The 27,307-nt window shown below is 42.7% G+C and overlaps 1 protein-coding gene across 2 annotated transcripts; it reads left to right on the top strand.

Moving 5' to 3' along the window:
• The first annotated feature begins 319 nt into the window (after window positions 1–319).
• Window positions 320–27,138, top strand: LOC133027646 (disks large homolog 5-like). 2 transcript variants are annotated; one of them, XM_061094714.1, is made up of 33 exons: window positions 320–1,120; window positions 5,712–5,780; window positions 6,531–6,684; window positions 7,001–7,144; window positions 8,522–8,705; window positions 9,387–9,643; window positions 9,899–10,211; window positions 11,150–11,380; window positions 12,751–12,935; window positions 13,058–13,183; window positions 13,387–13,519; window positions 13,612–13,736; window positions 14,007–14,182; window positions 14,288–14,391; window positions 15,096–15,188; window positions 15,618–16,577; window positions 16,689–16,812; window positions 16,906–17,050; window positions 17,239–17,360; window positions 18,157–18,240; window positions 18,328–18,487; window positions 19,362–19,524; window positions 19,617–19,750; window positions 20,176–20,340; window positions 20,481–20,664; window positions 20,967–21,115; window positions 21,244–21,414; window positions 21,558–21,748; window positions 21,953–22,096; window positions 22,218–22,345; window positions 22,643–22,752; window positions 24,729–24,838; window positions 26,073–27,138. In XM_061094714.1, exons 1-33 carry the CDS (start codon window positions 823–825, stop codon window positions 26,174–26,176), a joined length of 5,940 nt encoding a protein of 1,979 aa, XP_060950697.1. In that variant the 5' UTR covers window positions 320–822; the 3' UTR covers window positions 26,177–27,138. The 2 variants fall into 2 exon arrangements, with proteins under 2 accessions (XP_060950697.1, XP_060950696.1); XM_061094713.1 differs by having other exon boundaries at window positions 6,516–6,684.
• The last annotated feature ends 169 nt before the right edge of the window (window positions 27,139–27,307 follow it).

The raw sequence follows: 27,307 nt of genomic DNA, 5'->3' as shown, positions 1-27,307 counted from the left end.
AACGAAGGAACACAACAATGGAAATGTTATATTATATTGTTATAACCACAATTCCACACTTGATGTAATAGCAGGACACATTCACAAGTTGGTAAAACATCCATTTTCACAACAGAACCTCCATGAATGACACAATGTCACCAAAGTTGACTTTTGCATCATTTATAACACCACTGTCACGTGATCACCACTTCACCACGACGGGAGGGAAGCGGTGGAGCCAGGTGAAAGCGAAGCCCCGCCCTCTTTTACCTTAAAAGTCCACGGCGGGCTCGGTGATTGGCAGATCGCTACAGCTGCTGCAGCCCGGACGCAGGGAGACATGGCGGAGTTTGTAGTTTCCCAGGGAAGCGCCGCTCAGGAGTTTCTCCACTTTTCAACATGTCCGCACGACTTCAGCTCGGCGCCCTAATGTCCCCGTAGCTCTTGAGGAGCGGGACAGGACGAGGGACCGACGTCTTTGGCTCTGTTTTGCTTTCCCCGGGGGAAGGACACGGAGGGAGCAGGTCGGGGGGAAAATGTGTTGTCATCTCCGCGCAGTCAACAGCCTTGGGCAACAAATATGGCTACTTCTGGTGTATCCCTCAGTTCGGGTCGATAACCGTGCCCAGCCGGGCCGAGCCGGGTAGCTCCTCCAGCCGGGTCAGGGGTGACTTCTAGTCCGGGGGGGGGGTTGCAACTGGAAGTTGACGACCAGGAACAGATTAAGACGCTGGGTTTTGTCCCCGGAGCTGGTTTGGTTGAAGCGAAGGAGTTGGAGGGAGGGAGGAGGGGAGCGAAACTAAAGAAGAAGAAAGAGAAGAGGAAGAAGAAGGAGAAGAGATGGATCCCAGGAATAAAGAGTTACTGGAGACGTGCTACCAGAACTTGGTGGAGTCCATAACGGACGTGGACCGGGTGGTGGAGGTGCTGGCTCGCTGCGGGAGCCTCAGCCCGGCGGAGAGCTTCGAGCTGGGGCACAGCTGCGCCTCCAACCCGGAGAAAGTGGAGCTTCTCCTGAAGATCCTGATGAGCAAGGACCGGGACCATTTCTCCCAGTTGTGCTCGGCTCTGGAGGAGACGAACCCTCACCTGCATGCGGTGCTGCTCAACGGCACCGGACCAGTGGACCACACGACCGGTGAGCAGCCAGGGTTCGATACCCCATGTGTAGATTGACTGGGGATTGTTTGAAACCATGAGTAAAAGTAGGTTAGTGTGGAGGTTTGTGCAGCTTTATCACACTGAAGGGTTGTGGTTGTGATCCAGCCTGGTCTGAATGTAGATCTGACCAACATTAGGGAGTATTGACCATATGACAAGTTGATGAAGGGCACGACTCTTCCCCTGGGCAAGTATACAAAGTGTGTGTGTGTGAGAGAGGGCTGCACAATCATGGGACCTGATGCTTATTTACACACACACACACACACACACACACACACACACACACACACACACACACACACACACACACACACACACTACTGTGCTTGTTTCCTTTGCCCTGTCACTGAAAGCACAGCCTGCCAGCCCTTTGTGAAAGTATTTAATGGACCCAAAAATACTTAAACAATCAATGTAGTGACCAGTTGTGTGTCTGTGTCTGTGTGTGTGTATTTGTGAGTGTGGGTGAGAATCAATACCCCACTGTCAAAGTCAAATAAATGAGGTAAGAGTTAAATGTGTTAATGCACACAGCTCAGTATTGATTTGGTGAGTTTACCCTACATTGTGCGCCATTTTCATTTATTTAAACGTAACACATATTCAGCCTTCATGCCTCTTTTTGTTTCAGCCTCGTACGATCTACCTGATAACAACTTTGTGTCTTTACATATTGTTGCTTGCAGATGATGCAGTGATACGATGGCACAGATCTCAGCCTCCTCTCTAATCGTTTTGGGATGTTTTTACTCTTCTCTGTAGCGCGCTCAGTGTCATATGAGGTTAATTTTATCCTGTGCACTCACAAAAATACTTCATCACACCCCCTAGTCTGAAGCTACAGATTTACTCGACTATAATAATGCTTGCTCAGCACTTCCACTGCATGTTTGCATTTCAAAAACAGTATTTGCATTTGTAGTTAATTCTCTGACACTCAGCTATTGTATCATATTCGCTCAGCTGGATGTGCGGTATTATTAATTAAGTATGCATTTATTCTGTCCTAATTATTTATAAGAGGAGTGAAGCTGCAGAGTGAGTTCATTTTTCTACTCTTTTATTTTCTCAGACGCTCTAGGCCGGTCGCAGCAGTTTGTTGTACTGTGTGCAGCTTCTTGTTTGCAGTCACACGGGACAGAAATGGGCTGAGCCGCTGTTTGCTACTGGGCGGACAGGTTCCTCCACTGCACAGCCAAAAGAAGGGCCTTTCCCCAGGAAAACAGTGGCTTGTTACAGTCTGTTTCTTTAATAATATGCACTGTCAGCAGCCTGATCTTGTTACTCCCCAGTCACCTCGAATCCCACAGGGAGATGGACCCAGATCACCTTTTGAAATCAAAACAATGTGAACGCTTCCTCAGTTAACCCCGGCAAATGCTCCAAAATCAATTGCCAGTAAGGGTGATCAGTTTAGCTTATTAAGATGATCCGAGCTGCATAAGATGCATGTTTATACAGTGCTTAATAAGGTGTTTGTCCCTGAGGGGTTTTACTTGCTTTTCTTTAATGATTAAAGATATTCTGTGGTTGTTGCATAACCATATCTTCAGGGCTTTGACAGGAGAGACCTTTTTGTTTACACATTGTTCTCGTCTTAAGGGACAATAACACGATGGCAGCGTATCACAAGGGCGTGTACCGTGGCTGACGTGTTCACTTGGATCACCTGTGCCACGGCTAAATAAGACTGATCTTTAGTAGGAGAGTAAAAAGCTGGATTTCACTGGTTTGGCTTATCACCTGCTATTTCCAGTGGGCATGTTTTATCGGGAAGGAAGTGCAGTAAACACGTTTGTTAGACTTTAAGGATAGATACAATACGTTTTGCTGAGTAACACTTATTGTGTATATAACATTAGTTGTAGTTGACTGGCCAAAATATGAATTTTAGCCCAGCGTTTACCAAATTGATGGGTGCTTTTTACCGGAGACAGAACTAAGAAAGGTTGCTGAATTCTGAGAAAATGTAAGATCTTATTTTTAACCTGTCCGTTTACCCTGGGATGAGAGATTACATTTAACTGCTTGCAAAGCTGTCAGATCTGAGTCAAACCATGTGACTGTCCTTATAAAGCGCTCAGTGTTTCCTACCCCACTCCACTGATAGAGTATCAGATGTGATTTTAGAAGATATCAGCACTCAGTGTTTGTGCTTGTGTTTTCAGTTCTGAAAAAGACGAAGCTCTCCAACTGTTTCACCCCCCCCCTTTCCATCTTGTTCTCATGAACGTTTTAGGTAGATTAGAAAACCTCCAAAGGGCATTGAGTAGCTAAGAAATCAGCCTAAATGAGACACTTGAGCGCTGAGGGTCAGACCACAGCGAGGTCCAGGTCACATGACTTTCACGGAGCAGAAAAGTGAGTGAGCTATGACACAGTGAACCTTGCCCATTGAGACACTCTTTGCTCAAACAGAGTCATGGGAAACTTAAGCTAGAGCGAGAACAAAGAGAGCTTGATCCATGGGATGCCACGGTTCCTGAGGCACATCAGTCTTTTTTTTTTTTCTCTCTCTCTCTTTCAGTCCCTTGCTGGGAAAAAAGAGGGGTGAGCCATGTTCGCTGGGCTCCTTCCAGTCTTAATCAAACTCACGGTCTCCTTTAGCTAGTGGGAACTCGGCCAACCAGGGATTGATTTAGAGGACTAGGACGTGGGTAAATAGAATCGTTTGTCATGCTCCTGCTAGTTTACATCAGGGGTGGAAGTGGCTGATTTAACTGAACTATAAGCTTCTCATCCTCCGGCCAAATTGGATCACAGTACAATGTGCACCTCTGGCTTTTTGATCTAGATTTGTGCAGCTTGTTGGACATCTCAAGCATGATTACAATTCATTATTGTCTGAAACGCTTACAGGTAGAACTGTGTGGAAACATCACATTTTACGATAAATGTTGTGATTGATGTGTTGAAACGATTCAGTTGACAAAATATGACTTTTAATAATCTACTCGTCATTAAGTCAAGATCCGATGTAAAACATTAGTGGATTTTATGACCTCAAATGTAAGGATTTGCAGTTTTTTAGTTTCATATGATTGTTAGTTAAATATATTCGATTTTTACTTTTGATTGGACAAAATAAATTGAGTACGTTTTTGAAAATTACAGAAAAACTATAGCTCAATGGATATCATTTGCTGGTATCAATATTTTAGACTCGAATACATCTAATAATGGTGTATCAGTCATAATTTTTTTGTGACATGGATACAGTTTAACAAACGCACTCTCTAATGTTTTCAAAAGAAGAATTATGACCTTGATGTATCCGGAGTGGGACGTTTTTTAGTTGAAAAATAAAGTTAGTGCTCTCTGGTGTATAAACCCTGTAATGTAGACACTGTTTCTAAATGACTTAAAGTTCTGTGGAATTTCTGAGCCACAGTTTTGTGTTACTTATTGGCGGAGATACTGTACATGGGGATATATCTGCAAGACGCAGCATTTTGGAGAATGATGTGTGTAGCTTTGACTTTGGCTCTCAGCAGTATCAAAAACCCAGTGGCAGAGATAACTGCTCATTACAGTCCTTAAAGCATCAGGATACTCCATCTGAAGAGCTAGAAGGGGAGTTGAATAGCTTCAGAAACAAAGACTGGCAATGTCTGTTATTATTTAAAACAAACAACCCGACATTGACACCTCAACAATTACCAACTCTTTGTTATTCTGCCTTAACTTAACACCAGTGACACCAGTGGCATGATTTAATCTCAACATTTGTGCAACTTTTTGATGTGATTTCCGGGTTATTCAACACGTTACCGGGCATGCTGCTATAATTAAGATATGTAATACTCTAAGCACAGATTTTAAACCCATATCATCTAGCTCTGAGATTCTCCAACAAGAACGTCAAGAACGGCCCTCTCAACCCGGGTGTTCAACCCACCGCGTTTACGTTCAAATAAATGTTTTGCTATGTTTTGTCAGAGCTGAACTAGGCCCAGTTTTACACAATAAAATTTTTTTTCTACAGAAACGTATGCAATCAAAATAACAAGGCTGTAACACTGTCTACACAAAGTTTCTTCCCAGATAATAAAGTTCTTTGGGGATAAACTGTTTTTAGTCGCAGCCTCTCTGATCCTCTTTAAAAACCACAATTCTTTGGGTTTTTCAAATAACACCATCTCCTCCATAATACTTAGTGTTGTACTGAGGCTTCCTTTCTGTACAGTTAATTATGGATCACTGTAGGCTATAAAAGACGGGGCTTTCACAGGGGGGACTGTGTGAGATGTTGTCAGAGGAGATAAAAGAAGCAGCTCGGAGGCTGCAGCCTCTTTGGGGCCCTGGCTCGTCAGTATTCAAGCTCCCTGACCAACTGATAATTAGCCACACTCTGCTGTCAGCCCACAGGCCCGTCATCCAAAGTTGGGGAAAGTCCCACCTTATTATGCCTCCAGCTGGCCTTTTTTCAGTGAAGGCCCCTGAATGTAACCCAAGCTGCAGAGCCTTGATGTACCATACAATGCTGGAGATAATCATCCAGCTATAATGCAGACATGCTCGAGTACACTCGGAGCTGACTTTAATGTTTTTGTTCGCCTCTGCAGGGTCTACTTACAGCGTCTTGTCCACCATGCCGTCGGACTCGGAAAGCAGCAGCTCTCTCAGCAGCTTAGGTGAGTGTGGTGCTCGTGGTGACGTTCAGGTGTTTTGGTGCAGACATATCATAAGAACATATTTTCTCCCTGGTTTAAGATAACAACAATACGCATGCTCTAAAGAACCAACCAGTTTTATAAACAAGCTGTTGGTTGTCAGTCATTTGGTCACTGCCTGTTTAGACTCTGAGCACATGCAAGTGATTACACAGATGTGAGAAGGATTTAGAAACCCTCTACCCCCCCCCCCACACACACACACACACAGACCTGTTTCATTTAGTCATTCTTTGTGCGAGAGAGGATTTGACTGGTTCATGTCACTGAAAGGGAAACTTTGATTTGTATCAGTGGGGGATTTTCTTTGTGATATATTTACAAGCAGTGAGGTTAATGGTTAAAACAGTGGTAGGTAGAATATTAAGCATTTTTTATTTTTCTTGTAGCTTACTGTAAATAAGTGTTTTGGTCCAGTAGCTGCGACAGATCGCTTTTATTACTCCATGTAAACACCAATTTATTTCCGTCTGACACTTATTAAGGCTTCTTTTATCCTTGTTTTCATTTTCTCTTCAAATTCTCCAAGGTTTCAGTAAAAAAATTAAATAAAGAAAACACATTAGTTAAACACTTTGACGTTATCGGCTGAATGAGCATTTGAAACAAGTGACGCAGATGCAGCTGCTCTAAAATCCCCCATCACTTGAGTTCTGTGAACGGCCCATGCCTCCAGTGACATGCTGACTCTCACAGGTACGCCCGCTCAAGCCTCCTCCCCACCGCCCGCCCACATGGACAGCCACCCGGTCAACGAGAAGATGGAGACGGTTCTTTTCCAGCTCCGACACGTGACCCGCGAGAGGGACGAACTACGCAAACGTCTGGCACTCTCCTCGCCTGGAACCACCTTCGATGACTGCAGGTACTGTTCTAATCTCGCACACTTGTTTTCCAGAACAAACATTTACAAAAAGGAGCTGTGTACCTTGTGTACCTGCACTCTGTGAATCAAGGCATATTGCCATGTTCTGCTTTTCAGAGCAACGAAAACACAACATTGTTTTAAAATATGCTCGACAACTGGTGAGCATGCAATTTTAAACGCGCCTGTCATCTGCTGGCTCTCTTAAGCGCAAAGTTTGGTTTTCTCAGTTATTCTTCTGTCACCCTCCCGTGTGGCTTCTTTAAACTTAACTCTGATGCATTTTTGTCTCCCTCCTTCGCTCTCGGTGAAATAGACCAAACTCAAAAGCAGGTCATGACTACGAGCGTCTGAAGATGCAGTGCATGAAGGCGATGGCAGACCTGCAATCCCTGCAGAACCAGCACAGCACCACCCTGAAGAGGTGTGAGGAGGCTGTGAAGAAGGCAGACTTCTACTAGTGAGTTGAAAGCTTACTACAGGGCCTTTGTAAATTTTTTAACAGCCGCTACATCTGTGCTGTATTCGTTCACGCACAGCCTGCAGGGTTTTAGCTGATGTTCAGTTCCTCCTCTGACATATTCACAGCAGATTGCATCGAACAGATTTTATTTTATTTAGAGCAATATGGATGGAGTCCAAAAGCAGATGACTTAGCCTTGAATCCCTTCATCAATTTCATTTCATCTTTTAGATTCTCTAAAAAAAAAGTGTTTTTATCATGTTCATAGCAGCATAAATCCAGTCATGTCTTCAGACCAATGATATCGACTGCAAACTGAATTACTTCTATAAGTAATGCCCCCTCTTGAAGAGTTCATGCCAAAGCATGCTCTGTAATCATCATCCGCACCCTATATGCATGCCACGACATCTGTGCCATGAGGATAATGATGTGAACCGAGCATTTGTTGTCCCGTGCAATAAGCTGTGCCGAGTTGACGTAAAGGGGAGGCTGGTCCATTTGTGTGATTTAATGATGCCATACTGTCTCCAAAGTGAAGGGAACCGACATCTGGCCCAAACGCCAACAGACAGATGAAGGATTATTGCCATGTTTAAGCCTCTCCTCCTCAGCCCTGTTCGCACATCAGAGAAAGTCTTCACTTGTTATTGTCCTGTCTGCCTCTGCTCTTATCCATTGACACTAAACGCTGTCCTCGGTGAATGAGAAATCACATTCATGCCTGCCTGATGATTTCTAGTTAAATCAATATGTCACTTGGCCCATGCATTACACATCGCTCTAAGCAGTCATGGGAGGGTTTTATTTGGCCTGTTGGTGATTCATGTATGTACAGTTACCAGAGAAGCAGTATTACATAGGAGGCTGTTTCACTGTATACAAGTAACTCATAAGTGGCATGACGGCCTGAACGATAAGGCTTTAAGTAATATTACTATAATACTAATTATTCTACAGTACCTAATAACCAAGAGGGTTATTTTTTTCTAGAGCTTCCCATGATTTTTATTCAAGGTATAGAATAACCCTTTAAAAGGATGCAGGTTATGTAGCAATAGCGGACACAGAAACGCAGGTACAAAGTTTCTGATGTTTACTCAAACAGAGTATCTGAAATGTAAATGCAAATAATTTGTTATATTACATACATTTCTGTAATCAAAAGCAATACAAAAAACTGTTTAAGTAGTTTAAAAACCAGAATCCAAAATATTCCTTGGGGTCAGTTATCAAAACTTTTTACGATAAATCAGTTGAGCATCTGTTGTCTTGTGGCTCATAAGTTATGCCTTTACTTTGGCTATAATGCTAATTTTAAGCTCGGCTGGCAGTGCTTACAGTCTGACGGTACTTGCTGTGTTTTCTCCTCAGTACGCTGCACAGCCGTCTGGCGAGCGAGCACGCCCAGCTGAAGGACGAGGTGGAGGCGGTGAGACAGGACAACATCCAGCTGGTCAGGGAGCACAACCACGTGAAGCAGGCCTGCGAGGAGCTGAGGAGACTGCATGATGACGACCAGCGAGAGGTTGCTGACATGAGGATGCTGCACCAACAGGTACCTTGCAACTGTCCCATCTGCATTTCAGATTGTACACATACAGATGCAAATACTGATATATGTACTGGTGTCAAGCGTAGAAACGTTGACATTCGCTCTTTTGGATCTTGATTTGAGACCGAAATCTATTTATTTCTCTGTCAGTGACCATTCCTTCCGAGAGGACATCATCCAGAGAAACAGACAGTCAGTCCTCCAGTGTCTATCAATCAAAACATGCTTTCAGATCAGATAAATGACTTAACCTTAGTTCTTTACTGTTACACTGTCTGACACTGTATATTCAGCCTCTCTGCAACCAGAAGGTCGGATCATTAAATTTTAGCAATACCTTACATAACCATGGGGGATGGGGAATCGGGAATGTATTTCATTGGCTCTTTGGTAGCATGCTTCACTGTCGGCAGAGTTTATGTCATTATTAGGGGAACAGCTACTTAGTCAAATTAGGTATAAAATTAGTTGTGTGACGTCTATCCAAAGATAAACATGAGAGGGATGTGAGACATGGCGAAGCTTCCTGTGATTATCACATGATCAATAGAAAGAGTAATTATCATGAATATCCCATGTCATCTGTCATACTCTGGTTAATACTCTGTAACATATTGTGTGAAAGCTGCCCGTTTACATACCTCGTGAAACAAGGTGAGTCATGATGCCTGATGTCATTTCCAGGTGATGAGGGAGGGGTCGCCTGATGTCCTCAACAAGCTGTACGACACAGCCTTGGACAAGCTAGAGGCCATGAAGGGCGACTACGAGGGTCTGAGGAAGCGCTACAACGAGAACACTGCTAGTCACAACGTAGACCTGAGTCGTCTGGAGCAGGCAGAGGAGGAGAACCACCGTCTGCAGAAACAGCTGGACATGCTGCTGAAGCAGAGGGACGCCGCCATCCACTACCAGCAACAGTACTCCTCGTCTATAAGAAGGTAAAGCTGGAAATATCATGGATACAAAACCAGCAGCACTATTATTTGCACACTCAGGAACTTTAAAAAGCCGCATAGTACTTAAAACATTCTTAATCCAGATGAGGCTTTGCAGTTGGACAGACGCTTTCCAATTTGAACTTTTCCTCTATGACTATAAGACTTCAAGCTTTTGTTTCTGCCTGTCCCTGTTTTTACAAATTGTTTTGTTTCTGCACCAAAAATCATAGCCAAAACATTTCCTATTTGCTGCAGGTTTGACAGCACGCAGCAGGAACTGTCCAAGGCCGCATCCCAGAACAAGGAGCTGCAGCGAGAGATGGAGCGGCTGCAATCAGAAACAACGCGGCTGAAGACCCAGCAACTCAAGGCATCGAAGGACAGTGAGAAATACAAGGATGAGCGGGACTCTGTGATCAGCGAGTATCGTTTGATCATGAGCGAGCGGGACCAAGTGATCAAAGAAGTGGACCGGCTTCAAACTGGGATGGAGATGGCAGAGGCCAAGCTGAAGAACACTTCCTGTGAGAGACGGGTGGCCAATGAGGAGCTGGAGGCATTGCGACAGGTAACAGCTAGAACAAGAGCTCCCATAGTTGCCTCCATCAAGGAGGATATGTTTTCACCTCTGTTTGCTTGGATCTAAACAAGATTATGCAAAAATAGTATGTGACGGATTAACATGAAACTTAGTGGAAGGATGTGGTATGGATCGGGGAAGAACCCATAAAATGTTGGTGGGGTTCAGGTATTGTGTTCCACTTTCTGAAATATTGTGAGGCATTTTTTGTAATCATTTTTCTTAGCTGTCCAAGGAAATTATTCATGTATCTTCGGGGGGGGGGGGGGGGGGGGGGGGGGGTGGCACATGTAGGGAACTGAAATCTGTGAGTGTGTGAAATTTGGTGCTTCATTTAATGGAACTGTTTAATGCCTTCTGTGGAGGTAGGTGCTCCACTTTCTTTATTGTAGGTTAAATCAGGTCCTGCATTTTACACTGAGAACTCAGGCCTTACTAAATTATATTTCTAAAAAAACATAAAATGTATTCCCATTGCTTCAATTTAAAAAGAATGCTTTTACTGCAGTTATACTGGTTAGAGTTACTGCTGTCATTGTTTGTTATGGCTACACCCAGAGTTTCATAAGGTGTGCCAAAAAGTAATCATATGTCATTATTGGTTTTATTAGGATACAGCCTAAACATAGGTTCAGGGTGAATTGTCCGGTAACAAAGAAAAGTCATAATGGCTATTTAAAAAAGAGGTGCTTAGTGTCACCTTTTGCTCAATGAGATAAGATTGTATTGATCCCTGAAGGAGAAATTCCAGCATCGCTCTTGCACAGTAAACAAGGAAGTTGGTACTAACAACGGTACAAAATAGAAACGCCCTTGTCATGAAAATCCTCATTACAAATGAATGGCTTTAAAATGAAATTCAGACTGTTATGAGTATTCATCTTTAATCTCTCACTCACTGTTAATTTGTTTTTTGTGACATGAAGGAGTTGGCATCATCGCTGGTGGACAGGGACCGGGCCATCTGCGAAAAGAACGAGCTGCTGGAGAAATACTGCCACGAGGTGAAGGACAAGGCCGAGGCCCAGAAAGAGCTCAGCCAGGCCAGCAAGGACATCGAGACGGTGCGCGAGGAGCGGGACGTGGCCCGCAAGGAGAGGACGGAGGCCATCATCCAGAGGGACCAGCTGCTGCGAGAGTATTACCAGGCCAGACAGGTAGTCAGACAGACGGGAGACTCATCATTACAAATGGAGGGATTGATTTATTCCTCTGACAATAATCCCTTCATCCCATCTCATACAATAGTAAATGCTTTTTTTTTTTTTTTTGCTGGCAGGTTTCCACACATTGATTTTGTTGAGAGACGTATTATCGGACTAATTGCAATTAAAGTCCTGATATTCCTGCATTAGAAAATTACCAGTAATTACAGGGAAAAGCTTCTCTCTGACTTTGAAGAGCACAATGAAACTGTGCTGCATCAAAAATTGATAATTAACCGGAACAACAGTGCACTCAATTCTAATGGAATTAATTAAGCCATGGACTTGATTAATGCTGTCATTACCCTTGACAGTCTCCTCACTGTGTAGATATTTAAAGGGAGTAACAAAGTGCTACACATATAGATATATATTCATTATACACACTTCACACTAGACCCTCACTAAAATAGATTTTTATGGTGAAATGTCACCATTGGCGAGTCAAAAATGTCAAAATATTTAAAAAGATGGCACATAGTTTTATCAGAAACCTATGTTATTAATTACGAAGAATTAAAAGAAAACAAATGCAACCAAATATGTAGAATTTTAATTAAGAATAAACAAGATTTCTTACTTAAAAATGATCTTGCTGTGAGCTGATGATGTGTTGGTGCTGACACAGCACATGCTGATTGGGGTTAGATTAACTGGAGTCTCTAAATTGTCCATAGTTGTGAGTATGAATGGTTGTTCGTCTCTGTATGTATGATTGCTTGTATGACTTGTCCAGGACGAACCTTGCCTCTTGCCCAATGTCAGATGGGATTGGCTCCAGCCCCCCATGACCTTCCAAAGGATGAGCGATATAGATAATGGATGGATGGATGATGAAAAAAATATGTCATCTTGAAATTACTTGAGTCTCTCATTTGGGACAAATCTGTTTCTCTTAAACACCCATGTGTACTTCTGTAAATTCCCATGCACAGTGATCACAAGGTCATCACTCAGGCCAAAAATAATCTATGAGGAATATGTGTGTTTGCATATATTTGATTGGCAAACTTTGTACGCCTGATGATGTAACCATGTGTTGATGAAAAAGTTGAGTGGTGTTAAACTTCTTGCCTGACAACGGTTTGTGTGTGTGTGTGTGGTTTTTTTTTTTACTGAAGCTTGTGTATCGGGACCTGATGAGCAAAATAATTTCTCATGTTATAGATTCTAAATAATTAAGTTAATCAAAATCCTTCACAATGTGTCTATTATACAATTAAGGAAAATATTAGATTCAAAGCCTGTATCTCCCTGCACCAGTTGTAACGCACAATATAACACTGATGTTCATTATTTTACATGTTCTTCATCTCCTCCAGAAACAAGACTCTGCCACTGTGGACATGGAACGAGCCAACAAGGAGATTGAAATGCTGAGGAAGCAGTACGAGGCCATCTCTCAGGAGCTGAAGGAGGCGCTGCAGGAGGCCGAGGTCGCCAAGTGCCGACGGGACTGGGCCTTTCAGGAGAGGGACAAGATAGTGGCTGAGAGGGAGAGCATTCGGTGAGGAGCTGCTTTCGAAGGCATCACGTTTGTTCAGATACGTTTTAATGCAGAATGGTAAGAGAGTCTCGGACTAAAATAGATTTGTTTACATTTTGTTTGAAAATCTGTTCATCTGTCAGCACACTGTGTGACAACCTGAGGCGAGAGAGGGACCGAGCTGTGAGCGATCTGGCAGATGCTCTGAGGAATCTGGATGACATGAGGAAACAGAAGAACGACGCTGCGCGGGAACTAAAAGAACTAAAGTGAGTCATTCCTGCATATTCTTTAAGTTTCTCATGTGAATGAATCCGTGTGACCCCCTTGTTTGTGGATCCAGGGTGTAGATTTCTAACCAGATCTTTGGTGACACCCAGTGGAGAAATCATGTCACTCACTGAGCAGAGTTTGATAACTCCTCCAGGTGATTTAATTTATTTAAGAAAGTCAGATTGTATGTTTCCTGCAGAGAAAAGGTGGAGGACCAGATGGAAGAGGAAGCGAGGTTTCGTCAGTTAATGGCTCACAGTTCACATGATTCAGCCATCGACACGGACTCCATGGAGTGGGAGACAGAGGTTGTTGAAATCGAGAAGCACAGAGTAAGATCCACTATAATATCAACAATTCCTCTGTATCTTTAGAAAAATACCTTAAAGTCAATGAATGTACAATTAAACCATCTTTTTTTTAGGACATGGATTTGAAAGCACTTGGGTTTGATATCGCGGAAGGGGTAAATGATCCTTATTTACCAGGAGACTGTGGCATATTTGTCAGTAAGGTGGATAAAGGAAGTATCGCTGAAGGAAGATTAAGGTAAATATCTGCTTTGCTGCTCCTATTAATAAAGTCACTTTATCAATGGGGTATCATAGTACTTTTGATATATCTGTGCCAATAGATCACTTGAGGTTTTATTCGGATACCAAAACAATATTTCTTGATAATTTGTTTGCTAAATTTTATAATAACTGTTATAATACTTCTGTAAAAAAGTAAAAACATTTTTAAATGTCCTTACCTTCATATCCTTATTTTCTTTGAGAGCTTGATAAATCAAATCTTCCCTCTTTTCTCTCTGTGCAGGGTTAACGACTGGTTGTTGAAAATTAATGATGTGGACCTGACTAATAAGGACAGGAAGCAGGTGATCAAAGCAGTGCTGAGCGGAGAGGGGGTGATCAATATGGTGGTCCGCCGAAGGAAGTCGCTCGGAGGACGGATTGTGACTCCGATCCAGATAAACCTTACTGGACACAAAGGTCATCTTCAAGCTTAAATTGACAGTAATTTATCTCTGTATTTGCTTGTTATTTTTGATGATTATCATAAATATGCCTCCTCACTGTCTCCGTCTTCCTTCTCAGACAGCGGCATTGGTCTGGAGAGTGGAGTGTTTGTTGCCACTTTGGCTCCAGGAAGTCCAGCAGCAAGAGACTGTGCTCTCACTATTGGTGACAGAATTTTAGCTGTGAGTATGCTGATGAAAAAGCTTGTTTGTTATATAGAAATGATTTATTATCATTTGAAACCATGAGACAACTTGAGGGTGTTGACTCTGGGCTCTGGTGCCCTCTACTGATCTTTTTAACTCAATACACCCTTTAGAACTGTTTGCCAAATCTACATTACACACCAACAATATGTACTTATCTTCACAGAATATTGGTTGAGTTAGAATTTGGGTAAACTATGTATTATATCCTTATTTATGCTAATAGTAAATGACACAAGGCATTTGTCAAGGATTAGCTGTCAAACTCTGATTGAGATGATTTGATAATTTTCATGATAATAGTTTCTGAGATGTTTTTAAAGCTATTTCACCACATTACATCCACAATACGTTTCAATGGTTTATATGAGTGTGCGCCTCTGCTCCCCCACCTCAGCAGGACGGTTGTTACCATGGAGACTACACTTAAACATCAAGCAACTTTATCTTGGATCTTTTGCTGTCCTTGAAACTTAATACATTAGTATGCATTATGGAAATGGGAGACAGCTATTGCCGCCTTCAATTGCAAATGTGTTTTGGATCACAATGTTCTAACTGACTGTCCATAATAAATTTGTGAATTTTAGGATTCTTATTCACAGGCCTTGTGAGGGTGGATTGTTTTTCATATGGTTTGTGTTGTAATTTTTTGGCATCTTATTACATTTGGTCCACAGATCGATGGAATTGCTCTCGATAACAAGTCGCTCTCCGAATGTGAGTCTCTGCTGAGAAACTGCCGCGATTCTCTCAACATCTCCCTCATGAAGGTGAACCTCTCAGATATATGACACACACACCCACAGCCACTGATTCCATTCAAGGTACTGTGGTAAAGCCCCATGAAAGTACATGCATGGAGAAAATTTGAAAAGTTCTCTCTGTTAAAAATGTATAAGCAAGTTATATTTCTCTCTTGGAACGAGCCAACAAGGAGATTGAGTCCTTTTTTTTAATGGACAATATTGAATGCTTAAACAATTCTGTTTCATAAAATAAACACATTAGGTCTAAAAACATAAATAGTCTGTTGAAAACCTTTGATAAAAGGATTAACTGAAACTTTTGTCTGGTAAATTTGAAACTTCAGCCTTGCATCCTGCTGTGAGTCACTAAGGTTCTCTTTGCAAACATGATTTGAGAGTAGTAGTGTAACGAGTGCAGTTAAAATGCATTAATTTGCCCCCCTTCCTCTTCAGTTCCTCCCACAGAGCTGTTCTGGTCAGAGTTTATATGAAAGTTCAAAGGACTCAGAAAAGGTCTCCCGGCTGCAGTCCTGCGAGGTCCACAGCAGGAACTGCAGACACTCCAAACACAACTGCTCCAAGCACAACTGCTCCACACAGACAGACATTTGCAGCTGTGACTCGGGCGGCAGAGGGGAGAAGGACGCAGGGGACTCTCTGGACAGCAGCGGCAGTAGCACTCATTCCCACCACAAGCCCTATTCCCACAGCTCCGTGCACTCCCGCTCCCTCTCCACCTCACACACTCCCTCAGATCCCCACCCAGACTTTGTTTACCGGAGGCAGGAGATCCACCATCATCCCTTCACCTTCACCCCTGTGCTCTCCGACTGCAGCTCGCCGCAGACACCTGTGGACCGAGTGAAGAACTCCGCAGCCAAGCCAAGTGGAGGCACTTGGCCTAAAGTGTTGGTGGGAGCTTTGATTCCCGAGTACGCCCAGCTGTCAATCTACAAAAAACCCAAACAGAGGAAGTCCATCTTTGACGTGAATGCTTTCAGGAGACCCGAGGCGCCCACAAAACTGGACTACATGTCGGTTACCCAGTTGCCCAACCTCTCACCACAGAGCTCAATATCCGAGTCCGCACAGACTCCTCCCACACCGCCCGCCAGAAGCGACTCGTTCAGGTTCAAACATCGGCAGCAGAACAGCTCTGCGTCGGACTCTACCATCACCACCGGGACTCCCCCTGCTTCCCCGGCTCAAGCTACAAGCACACAGGATAAGGGGGAGACAGGAAACCAGTTCTATTACGATGCTCCCCCAGGAGAGACTAAGACCGCCGTCAAGAAACCTGCAGAGGAAGAGAAAACTCGACACAGAGCAGTGGAAAGGAGGAGATACAGGCCCAAATCAGCACCGGCACTGAGGAGGAATGTGACTCCATTACACATCCCTGCTCCCATGCAGGTAACTGAGAGACTGAAACCCACTGGTATTCGTTATGGAAGTTTCCCATTGATTAATGAGGACCTATTTTCAGTTCCATCCCTCGACTTATTGGCTGATTGTCTTTTGCAGGTACAGAGTTTCTCTAATGATGAGCACTCCCCAGAGCCGGTGGACTTGTTACGCTTCTCTCCTATGAGAACGAATCGGTACAGCATGCCCTTTGCCCCGCCGAGCTACAGCAGCATTGCAGCACGTAAGACATCTGAACAAGTCCCTAGTAAACAAAGATGTTTGTGATCTTCATAATTAATCTGCACGTCATTGTTAAACACTTTACTTTTCCCAGATGCAGCACAGCGAGGTTTAGCCCCATGTCCTGCTGTGACGGCTGTGATGAGGAACCCGGTCTACACTGCCTGGAGCCAGGAGATCCAGAGCAACAACTGTCCTCCAGCCCCCGCCTCAGGAGTTCACTCAAATTCACACACAAGGTGTTCACATGAGCCAGACTACTAATCTTTCCATTGTGGCTTATCAAATTGTTGTTAATTTGGGATTTGAACTGTGTTTACCCTGCCCTAGATCTCATGAACAGATGGCATGTAGCTAATAACATCTTTCTCTGAGTTAAATAATTGACCACTCAGAGACTTATTGAGGCGTTTTCATCCACTTTTAGCCCCCAGCATCAAGGTCGCCTCAGCCTGGACCTCAGCCACAAGCGTCCCGGAGAATCGACCGACATGAAGTGTAGCCAGCCACCGCACAGCACCAACTCCCTGCCCTCCAGTGCCAGACTCGGTATGTATTGAGTCCTAGATTCAGACAAATAATGATTAATAACACGTCTTGTAAATGAGCTGTTGTATTAATCTAAATTACAAAGTAGCTTTGGTTTGATTTTTCTATGTTTGAAATATCGGAAACTAAATCCTGGTGACTTGATTGAACAGTTTTATTAGGGATTATTCAAGTTTTCCATTACCAATTAACCGAGACATTGTTTTTGTATTCAATATAAAAGTCAACGCTACAAGTAGGCTTATGATAAAATGGAAAAATGTAGTGACCAAGATCTTTCAAGAGACACAACTGGGAAAGAAATGATATCTTTCATACTGAGACATACATTTATCGTTTTTTTATTTATTTGCTGATTTTGAGATGAAAATGAGTGCGGAGCGTCCTCACTAACTGCTAAATTTCGACTGGTGTTTATGTTTTTGTAAAATAAAACGTCAACCATTAGTGGACAAAAGGGGGAAGCAGCCCGGCAGCATATCGTATAGCACAGGGCATGCATTTAATGAGTGTTGGTGCCGCCATCCAACAACTAAACTGACCGAGAGACAAGATGCAACACGATCTCTCTGACTCCGCTCAGGTGATCACAGTGACTAACATTTGCGTCGTGGTAATTATTCAGAGTAGCATCAGGAAAGGAACAGCTTATCACTCTTGCAAAGCAACTTTCTGGGGGGGGAAGTCCTGTATCTGCACGGCTAAACAACTTGGAAAGTACGAGAATGTATGTTTTGGTGTAATTTAGGTGAACTGACCTTTTTTAATGATTTCTTTCTCTTTTTGTTTTCTTTAGGCTCTCTGAGTACTTTACAGTTCCGAGCAGAGCGACTTAAGATCCCACCCACTCGTTATCCTCGCTCCACTGGATCTGACAGAGGTACATGGAATACAGCAGCTCCATCGTCCGATACTTAACGTTAAATGTGTGAGTTTGAATTCAAAGTTTTCTCTTTTGCCTCTCCAGGTTCTCTCACACATTCAGAGTGCAGCAGCCCGACACCTCCAATGTCCCCTGTCCACCTGGATACATCGTCTTTCTCCAGTAGCCAATCACATAGCTCCATCTCCACCCAGCCCAGGATATCAGTCAGCCCTGCTTCTGTCGGGGACAGGAGGAAGGATGGGTAGGCCAGCCCCTTGTCCTGGTCGTTGCACTGCCATCTTTCAGCAGAACACGACGTGTTTTCCACCATTTGTCTGTGCTTCTGTCAGGTTCATTGTGATTAAATGCTTGTAAAGCAGTAAACAAAGCCGTGAGATTCCATCTCACACTGTTCAAACGCTGACTCACCATCTTTCATCTTACCCTCATCTCTTTCCTCTGTGTCGCTCTTCATCATAACCTGAAATCTTTCTCTTCTGGTTTGTGTGATCACGTGAGCTCTTTCCTCTCTTCATCTCCTTCTCAGATTTGTCTCTTTTAACACTTCCTCTGTCAGACTTCCACTGGCAGTAAAGCACAAGTTCTTCTCTTTAAGATGCTTGAGGTTTGTCTTGTGCTGCTTGTATATAACACAGTTAATGCACTAAGACTTTAAGAGCACTTTTTTCTTTTTGTACAAAATTCATTTATACTTTTACAGACTGGCTCTGCTAAGCAGCAGTGGATTTATGTGACTGTTGAATAGTTTAATGAAAAATAATGGATGTGTATCCATTTGAGTAATCGTCTTTTGTCTGCTTGTTATTTATTCAGACTGCTGATGAATTTTGTATGATTGCATGACCTTGGGTTGGAATCCGAGAAGCACTCGGCATGCGACACGGATTCTTTTCTCATTTAAACTCTTCAAAGTCTAGTGCGTCTTTCATTTAAAGTAATAGTTGGACTCAAATCACTGTCGAGAATAATGTTAAACATTAAATCGGAATCTTGTTTTAATCGAAGCTTATAACCCTGTAAAACTGCATGTTGCATCCTGCTAAGAGTCTTCACCTTTTCTCTCGCACTTCAGTGCATCACAGTCATACAAAATATTTTCCTTCTCTCCCCTGAAGGCCGTACTTGGAGGAGCCGCGCAATGTAACGGTACAGAAAGGAGCTGAACCTCTGGGGATCTCCATCGTGAGCGGTGACAACGGCGGAGTATTTGTGTCCAAAGTGACAGGAGGCAGCATCGCACACCAAGCTCGCTTAGCGTACGGAGACCAGCTCCTTGAGGTACAGTTGGCCGCAACATTCAACCTTAAGTATCTTCAGGATGTGGTTTATCATTTCTTTCTGTTTTCTAATGAATCACTGCTTTTTTCCAGTTTAATGGAATCAACCTTCGCAATGCCAACGAGCAGCAGGCGCGGCTGGTAATCGGGCAGCAGTGTGACACTGTGACCATTCTGGCTCAGTACAATCCTCACATGTTTCAGCTGGGCAACCACTCTCGCTCAGGGTAAGATGATGATAATGATGAGGAGGAGGAAATAAGACCACAACTGTGATATACACAGATTGGGATTATAACTTTTTGATGAATTAATAAACCAGTCTGAAAAATAAATCAGGGGAAGCAGTTGTTTTCAATATAATGTTCGTTCTGATACATCCAGTTACCACAGGAATTCTGTGCACGTGTGGTTGTGTACTTGTAAAGTGGTGTTTTCTAATGGAACCACAGTGACAAACCAACAATGGATAAAAATGTATGGGTTGTAGAACTGAGATCACTTGACGAATGCAAGGATTAAACAGAATACAAATCCGAAAAATGAACTATAGAAGTAAGAGTATATGTTTTGTCATTCAACTTTTATTTTAAGTACTCCGGTGAGTGATTTGAATATAAATATTTTTTTAATCTGCATCTGTTCTCTTCAGTTCTCGAATGGAGTCCATCAGCAACCAACCGACACCTCAAGGCAGCGGAGCCACAACCCCGGACAATCCCTCCGCTGTCGACACCCTGAGTGAGCAGGACGAGGGCACCATGACGCCGCCGTCCAAACAGACGACTCCTGCCACCAGTCCACACAACTCCTTCCGGTACGATTGTAAACTTTTACTCTTATTTTCAATGTCCTTGGTTATTATCTGTCTTGTGGCTATTATTTTTGTGGGCAATGATGGCTGGTGACCATTTAGTTTCATTAAAACAAACAAGTGACTGTGGGGTTTTTCTTTAGTATTCCTGGTTCCGGTTCTCGCAGGGCTGCGGAGCCTCGACTGGTGCGGCTGAAGAGGATCCAGGTGGAGCTGGGCGTTCAGGTCTGTGGAGGAAACATTTATGGCGTCTTTGTAGAGAGTCTGGATGACGACAGCCCAGCTAAGACTCCTGATGGCCTGCTGCCTGGAGACTTGCTACTGGAGGTACTTGCAGTGTTTAATCCCTTTTATCCACTAGAATATGATGTGTGTAATACAAATTACTTGGGCACCTAATGTGAACACATTATTGGACATAATTGAGGAAAGATAGCCCCTTTTATGTGCAGGTTCACATTCAGGAGATTTAGTTGCATCATAAACTGGAAAGTACAACTGAAGTCCTTCAAAATGACTTTTTTTATGCATTGTTTCACTTGCTTTTACTGAAAATTATGAATCATTCTGTGTTGGCTGCCAGGCTGAAGTGTCCCTTTTTTAAAACTGTAATTGATGTTTTCAAACAGTACAATGGCATCAGCATGAAGAATAAAACTAAAGAAGAAGCTTACTTGGAAATGTTGAAACCAGCTGAAACAATCACGTTCAAGGTTCAGAATTGTGTGGACAACCTCGCTGCGATCAAAGAATCCCCCGGAGATGGATTTTTCATTAGGTACCCGAAATATTTACCATATCAAACCATCCAAACTGTGGATGTTGGTCAATACTTTTAAGAATATTCTCTCATTCCTCTGTTATGATCCCTAAATCACAACTGCTTTATTGTTCATCTCTTGTCAGAGCACTTTATGAGAGGGTGGCCGAGGTGGAGCAGGAACTAAGCTTTAAGAAGGACGACATCCTGTTTGTGGAAGATACGCTGCCAAATGGCAATTTTGGCTACTGGATGGCCTGGCAACTTGATGAGAAAGCACAGAAGCTGGAGAAAGGCCAGATTCCAAGTAAATACATGTAAGTCCAGCATATTGTGTGTGTTTTCACTTTGGAGGAAATATGATTACTGCATTTCCTCTAGTCCATTATTATCATCTTCCTAAATTTAATGTGTTTTAAGAAAGGAGTATGATTCTAATTGTTTTCATGTGATCACGCAGGATGGACCAGGAGTTCTGCAGGCGACACAGCATGGCCGACATGAAGGACGAGAACAACAAGACCCTGTCTGCTGCTGCACGGAGGTCCTTCTTCCGTCGGAAGCTGAAGCACAAACGCAGCGGATCCAAGGACGGAAAGGATCTGATGGCTTTGGACGCCATAAGCACAGATTCTTTCCCCTTCCCAGAGGGTAAGAAATTAGAATGTTTTGGAAGAGTCCAAAAGATTGTTTAGATATTAACCTTCGTGTAGGGGTTCCATAATTTCAGTCAAAAGAAGGAAGGAATACCAGAAGGAATACTCCCATTCATAGCTGGGGTTATTAAACAACCTTTATATTTCTGTCATCCTGCTGAATGTTTGAATCAATTGTATGCCTGTGTTTTCTGCTCAGATGGAGGGAACCTGATGTACCAGCGGGTTCAGAAGGTCGAGTGCTCGTTCCCCAGACCAGTGCTGGTCATGGGTCCGTTAGTGGAAGCCTGTAAGGACATGCTGGTGAAGGAGGCTCCTACAACGTTCTGTCGCTGTCTGCCTGGTGAGCTCATTTTAGATAAAAGTCTGGATATTCAAGTTGACAGGATTGTATCATTGATGTCATACTGTAAAGAGAAGTTTTACTGAGAGGTAATTAAAAAGGGAATTAATTTTGCTTGCAGAGATTATGAAGGCCTCTCAGCAGGCAATAGAACGAGGGGTGAAGGACTGCGTGTTCATCGACTACAAACGGAGGAGCGGCCATTTTGATGTGACAACTGTTGCCTCAATAAAGGAAATCACAGAGAAGGTAAAGTCATCTCATAAAGGCATCTTTGTCAGCTTAGATTGAAACTAGGAGCTGAGTCTATCTCGTTGTAGAAGTCCCTGTATTAAACATCACATGTGTGCGTCAGTAAGATATCATGTTTGTCTGTTAAAATAGGTAAAATAGGTTTTTGGTTATGGGGTTTAACATGAACTTATATTTTAGATGTGTATTCAAACCCATTGCAAAACATGGAAAGAAAACTAAATGTTTTTTGCAACATTCTGCTTTGAACCATCCTCCATTTCTCATGCAGCCTTTTGCTATTTTCTCTCATAGGACTGTCACTGTTTACTTGACATTGCCCCTCACGCCATCGAACGTCTTCACAGCGTTCACATCTACCCAATCGTCATATTCACTCGCTACAAAAATTCCAAGCAGATAAAGTGAGTAATATTTCAAAGAAAAAAAAAAATTTGTTTCACTTATTTATTTTTGATTTCTAGCCTGATGACATTTCCTAACTTCTGTGTGTTTTGGTACCGCTGCTGTTTATCCAATTTCACTACAAGGTCACACTGAGAAAATCACTCCAAGACTTTTGGCTCTGGAAGCACTTTTATGAGAATGTAATGATCAGAAAATTTGATTTTACAGACTTGGTGATGTCAATATATGAAACACAAGTCCTCATCATGTCTGTAGCATCTACTTTATCACCTGTTTTTATTTTGTAGTCAGGGAATTGGACATAATTTTCTTATTTAATCCAAAATCTGTTACATGCAACTGTACAACATCTTTAAGCATACATGGTGTCTTTACATGCTTTTACTAGTCAGGCAAATTTTTGGTCGAAAAGATGGACATTAGAATGACTCGGCTGCAAAACAACACCCTCATCCACGTTAATGCATGACCTCTTTCCAGGAAATATAATTATTAATAATTACTCTTAATTATCTGTTTGTTGAAGGGGCTACTCAGGAAATTGACATGTACAGATTTTTTGCTGACTTTATAATCACGTTCATCCTGCAGACACGGCTAAAGCTAATTAATCAACCTGATTTGATCAGTGTCATTAGTTCAGGAACCACAGCCTCCCCTGCCTCACCACCGGCTGGGTTCTGATAGGATGATGGTGAAATGTCAAAGATCCCTCTACTGGTTCCTTTGTAGACGCAGGGGAAGATTAAATCTGCACAAACTTCAGCATTGTACTGTATGCACACAAACCCAAAGACACACTCGGGTCTGGCAGAAACAGGCTTTCTCTGCCTCACATGTCCAAACCCAACGCCTACAAATCTATGAAGTGGTGCAGCAGGCAAACATGATGGAGATTGATTCTTGCTAAGCCGTCGCTGTCATCAGCTGAGTGCCAGCTGTCCAGGGAGAGCTCGCAGGGCCTGTGGCTCTGCTTCATGGCGTGGGTGGCTAAAACACTCGGTGCCCCCATCAGCAGTGGCCGCCACGAACACACCTCCCACTGCCTGCCTGCTGCAGCGACAGAAGCTTGATCTTTGTCATGGATTTTTTTATCCTCTGGGAGGCATCAGCAGACCAATATGCTGAGTGCCAGGGAGAGAAGGGAGAGTGCTTGGATTTTGGGTCAAAGGCTCCCAGTGGATGAAGTCTGAGGACTCACAACTTATTCTCAAGCCTTTGTAAAGATATGGAGTGAACCTGTGTGCTGGGAAAAGTTTTTCTACTTTAAACTCCATAGACTGTATATAGAGATGGACGACATGACTGCTCTCTCTAAAGTGAAGCTTAAGTGTCTTGATCATCGCCTGTTTGCAGGCTGCAGTACAGGTCATAAACCTCGCCTCCTCCATCTTAGTGGATATTGGATGGCACATGCAGCCAATTAAAAAGTCCAAAAACATTTCAAATTAGGCTTTAATTAGTTACCTGATGCTGTAGAACAGTGTTAAACATCATGACTGACAGCTGAGACAGACTAACGATTGGTCAAATGCATTTATGGGTGTGACTTTGGATCTGTGGCTCCATCCGCATTCGCTCCAAGTGGCAAAGATGGCAGGGTTCATATCTGAGATATTTTGACTTTTCATTTCTAGTTAGTGGAAGGATGGGGAGAGGTGTCGTCCATCTGTATATACAGTCAATGATGTAATACCTGTTAGATTTGTGCAAACATTTTGCTTTTTTAAAACAGTATTTCTTGTTGTTTTTGTCCATTTACTATCATGACAATGGTTTTCATTCATTTCACTTACCTTTTGTTTCAGTAAACAAAAATATGATCCCAAGAATCAAATCTTAAACTTGTGTAGAGATCTTAAACCACCTATTGCCTTGTTGGCTTATTGTTCCATGTTGTGAATCTGAAAGCAAACTGTGCAATGAGATGTTGTCAAGAGGCTGTTGACAGATGTCCGTGTTGTCTCATCAGGGAGCAGAAGGACCCTCTGTACCTGCGGGATAAACTCTCTCAGAAACATTCCAAGGAGCAGTATGAGGCGGCTCAGAAAATAGAGCAGGAGTACAGTCGCTTCTTCACAGGTTGGTGGAAGTCACTCGCATTATCTCTGATGTACAAAAGCTGGTGTTGATACAGTGATTACATAATGGCCACAATTATTTTGAGTTGAGAGACGGATCAGTGCACAGATTCGTACGAAATATACCAAAAGAGATACTTAACGTGTGTATAGTGAATAACTTAAGTATTATTACAGAACTGAACACCGGTTTATCTTTTTGATTAATGTTACCCCAGCTCAAGTAACACTAAGTAACCTTTCTAAAGTCACCTCTAGTTTAATGTCCTCATGCAGACTCTTTTATTTAATTTAATGTTTTTGTTGCTTTGGCATTGAGATAAACAAACCAGCAGTTAGATTGTATTGTTGTTATACTTTCAACTCCTGCTGTTGCATAATGGAGGTATTACGCATTCAGCAGTGAGTAATACTGTCTGTTGGGACCAGCATGACGCGCAAAAAAACTCTTTAACATGCTCGACTTTCTGTTGAGACCTTTTTAAGTCCTACACACAGAATTTGTCATCCTAAACTGCGACAGGCTGCAGGAGATGAGATCTTGTTGCTAGATGATTTAAACGTGACAAATATTGGACGATAATAATGGTATGAATATGTTATCAAACTGATACCCTGTGTTATTTGTGTTGTATTGAACTTATATTTAAAAAATCAGTCTTTAACAGCACTTGAGGTTATCTGAGGTTTTTGGTACGCAGCGTCTCTCTGGTCTCAAGCAGATCTTAGTTAAGTCCTTGTTTCTGTATCTGGAGCAGCGACCTGTCTGAGACTCCCGACTGTCCAGCTGATGAATGACTCTATAAAAGGAGGCCATTTATGAGGGAGGGCTTTGGAAATGAACACCACAGTAGATCCCTCTCTAACAGGGAGACGTGTCTGGCAAGCTCCTGCACACAGGCCACGACGATGGGAACCGTGTTTATAAATAAGTTATAAATCTGAGTGTTGGGAGGCAGACGTCGTGAAGTGAGGCTGATCACGTCCCTGCAGCAGTGTGTGTGTGTGTGTGTGTGTGTCTGCAAATAAACTGGCTGCACAGTCCTGATTGTTCAGGAGAATCTGAGGAGGTTTATAAAACTGATAAGACGAGAAGATAAACTATAAAGGTGCTCAATGAGAATTTAATGCTTTTCTTTGTTTTATATTGTTGAGATTTGAATATCTAGTCTAATCTAGTTGTTTTTACGTACCTGTAAGTAACTTTCACCCCCCCACCCCCCTCTGTGTTGCAGGCGTTGTCCAGGGAGGCAGCGTCTCCTTCATTTGCACTCAGATCATCACCTTCGTGGAGCAGGAACAGAGTAAAGTGCTGTGGATTCCAGACGGGGGGCCGTAGACCCGTCGCCCCTCACCTCACGTCCCTCAGAAACATTAGAGGATTCTTTTTTTTTTTATTATCATGGGATACCCAGCGAATCGGTACATCGGACAGACGCCACGGTTAACGCCACATCCACCAATGATGATGATGATCATGTTATATTCCCACTACAATAGTGATGTACTGTACTACAGCTAGATTTGTTTACACTAGTATTTAATACTTGAATGTTTTATTGTCCCTTTATATCTAGTAGCACTCCTTTAATCCCACTTTGTCCCATGAACATGTCGGACCACAGGAAGTCTGCGCAGATGCAAACTGAAGACTTTATTCTTGATATGAAGATGGAACGGAGCACTGTGTTCCCTTGTCTATATTTATATGTATTCTCCTGCCATTTAATTTATCTAATCAAATCAAAGATGTTGCTTATGAACTTTTTGTTATACAAATGTAGCTGTCTAGTCAATAGGAAGGAGGTTATTTTCCAGGTAACGTTCTTATTTATAGAGGAGAAAACTGGGGCAAATTTGCTTCCTTCACATTGTCTATTTTATTATCTGATGCCACCACTTTTTATCTCTCTGTTGACATCATTTCAGTACTAAACCTTATAACTGTGCCAAGCTAAAAACATTTGTTAATCACTCTTCATTCTTGAATTAATTAACACTTGACTCTCGAGGATGATGCATAGCACAGGCATGTCTGTTGAAACCAGTTGGTCCAGATCGTCTGTTCTTCTGGTTTTCTGTCAAAACTGTTTCCTTTATTTTTTTATTTTTGTTGTCAAGTGCGTTTTTAAAGAAGGGATATTTTATGTCTGGGTCATGGTTGGCATGGCGACACATTTACACGCACCTCTTGGATTTTTACTAGACTCACGGTGTCAACATTTCATCTTCCCACGTTTCTCGCAATGAAGGTTCATATTTGTACAAAATATTAAAAAACACCAGTTACAGTGGATGGAATTCATGTGTTTGTTTTTTCTTTAGAAATTTGGATTGAATATCCTCACAGACACATTCTGTACTCATGCCACAAGTTGGATCTTTGCGACCCATGTAGTTTTTGTCCACTAGGTGGAGTAAAACACCACTATAGGTGAGGGATGGTCAGATGTCTCATTTCTGCACTTTT

Source organism: Limanda limanda, chromosome 21 (assembly GCF_963576545.1).
Source record: "Limanda limanda chromosome 21, fLimLim1.1, whole genome shotgun sequence".
Classification (NCBI taxonomy): Eukaryota; Metazoa; Chordata; class Actinopteri; order Pleuronectiformes; family Pleuronectidae; genus Limanda; species Limanda limanda.
The sequence above is the reverse complement of the archived record's forward strand: the minus strand, read 5'-3'. Positions and strand labels throughout refer to the sequence as shown.

Bases quoted from the DNA above. Each gene is read 5' to 3' on its own strand.
- LOC133027646 (XM_061094713.1), top strand. From the start codon at position 823: ATGGATCCCAGGAATAAAGAGTTACTGGAGACGTGCTACCAGAACTTG. The intron at 13,184-13,386 runs GTGAGTCATTCC...TGTTTCCTGCAG, and splicing joins CGGGAACTAAAAGAACTAAA to AGAAAAGGTGGAGGACCAGA. The intron at 21,749-21,952 runs GTAAGAAATTAG...TTTTCTGCTCAG, and splicing joins TTCTTTCCCCTTCCCAGAGG to ATGGAGGGAACCTGATGTAC.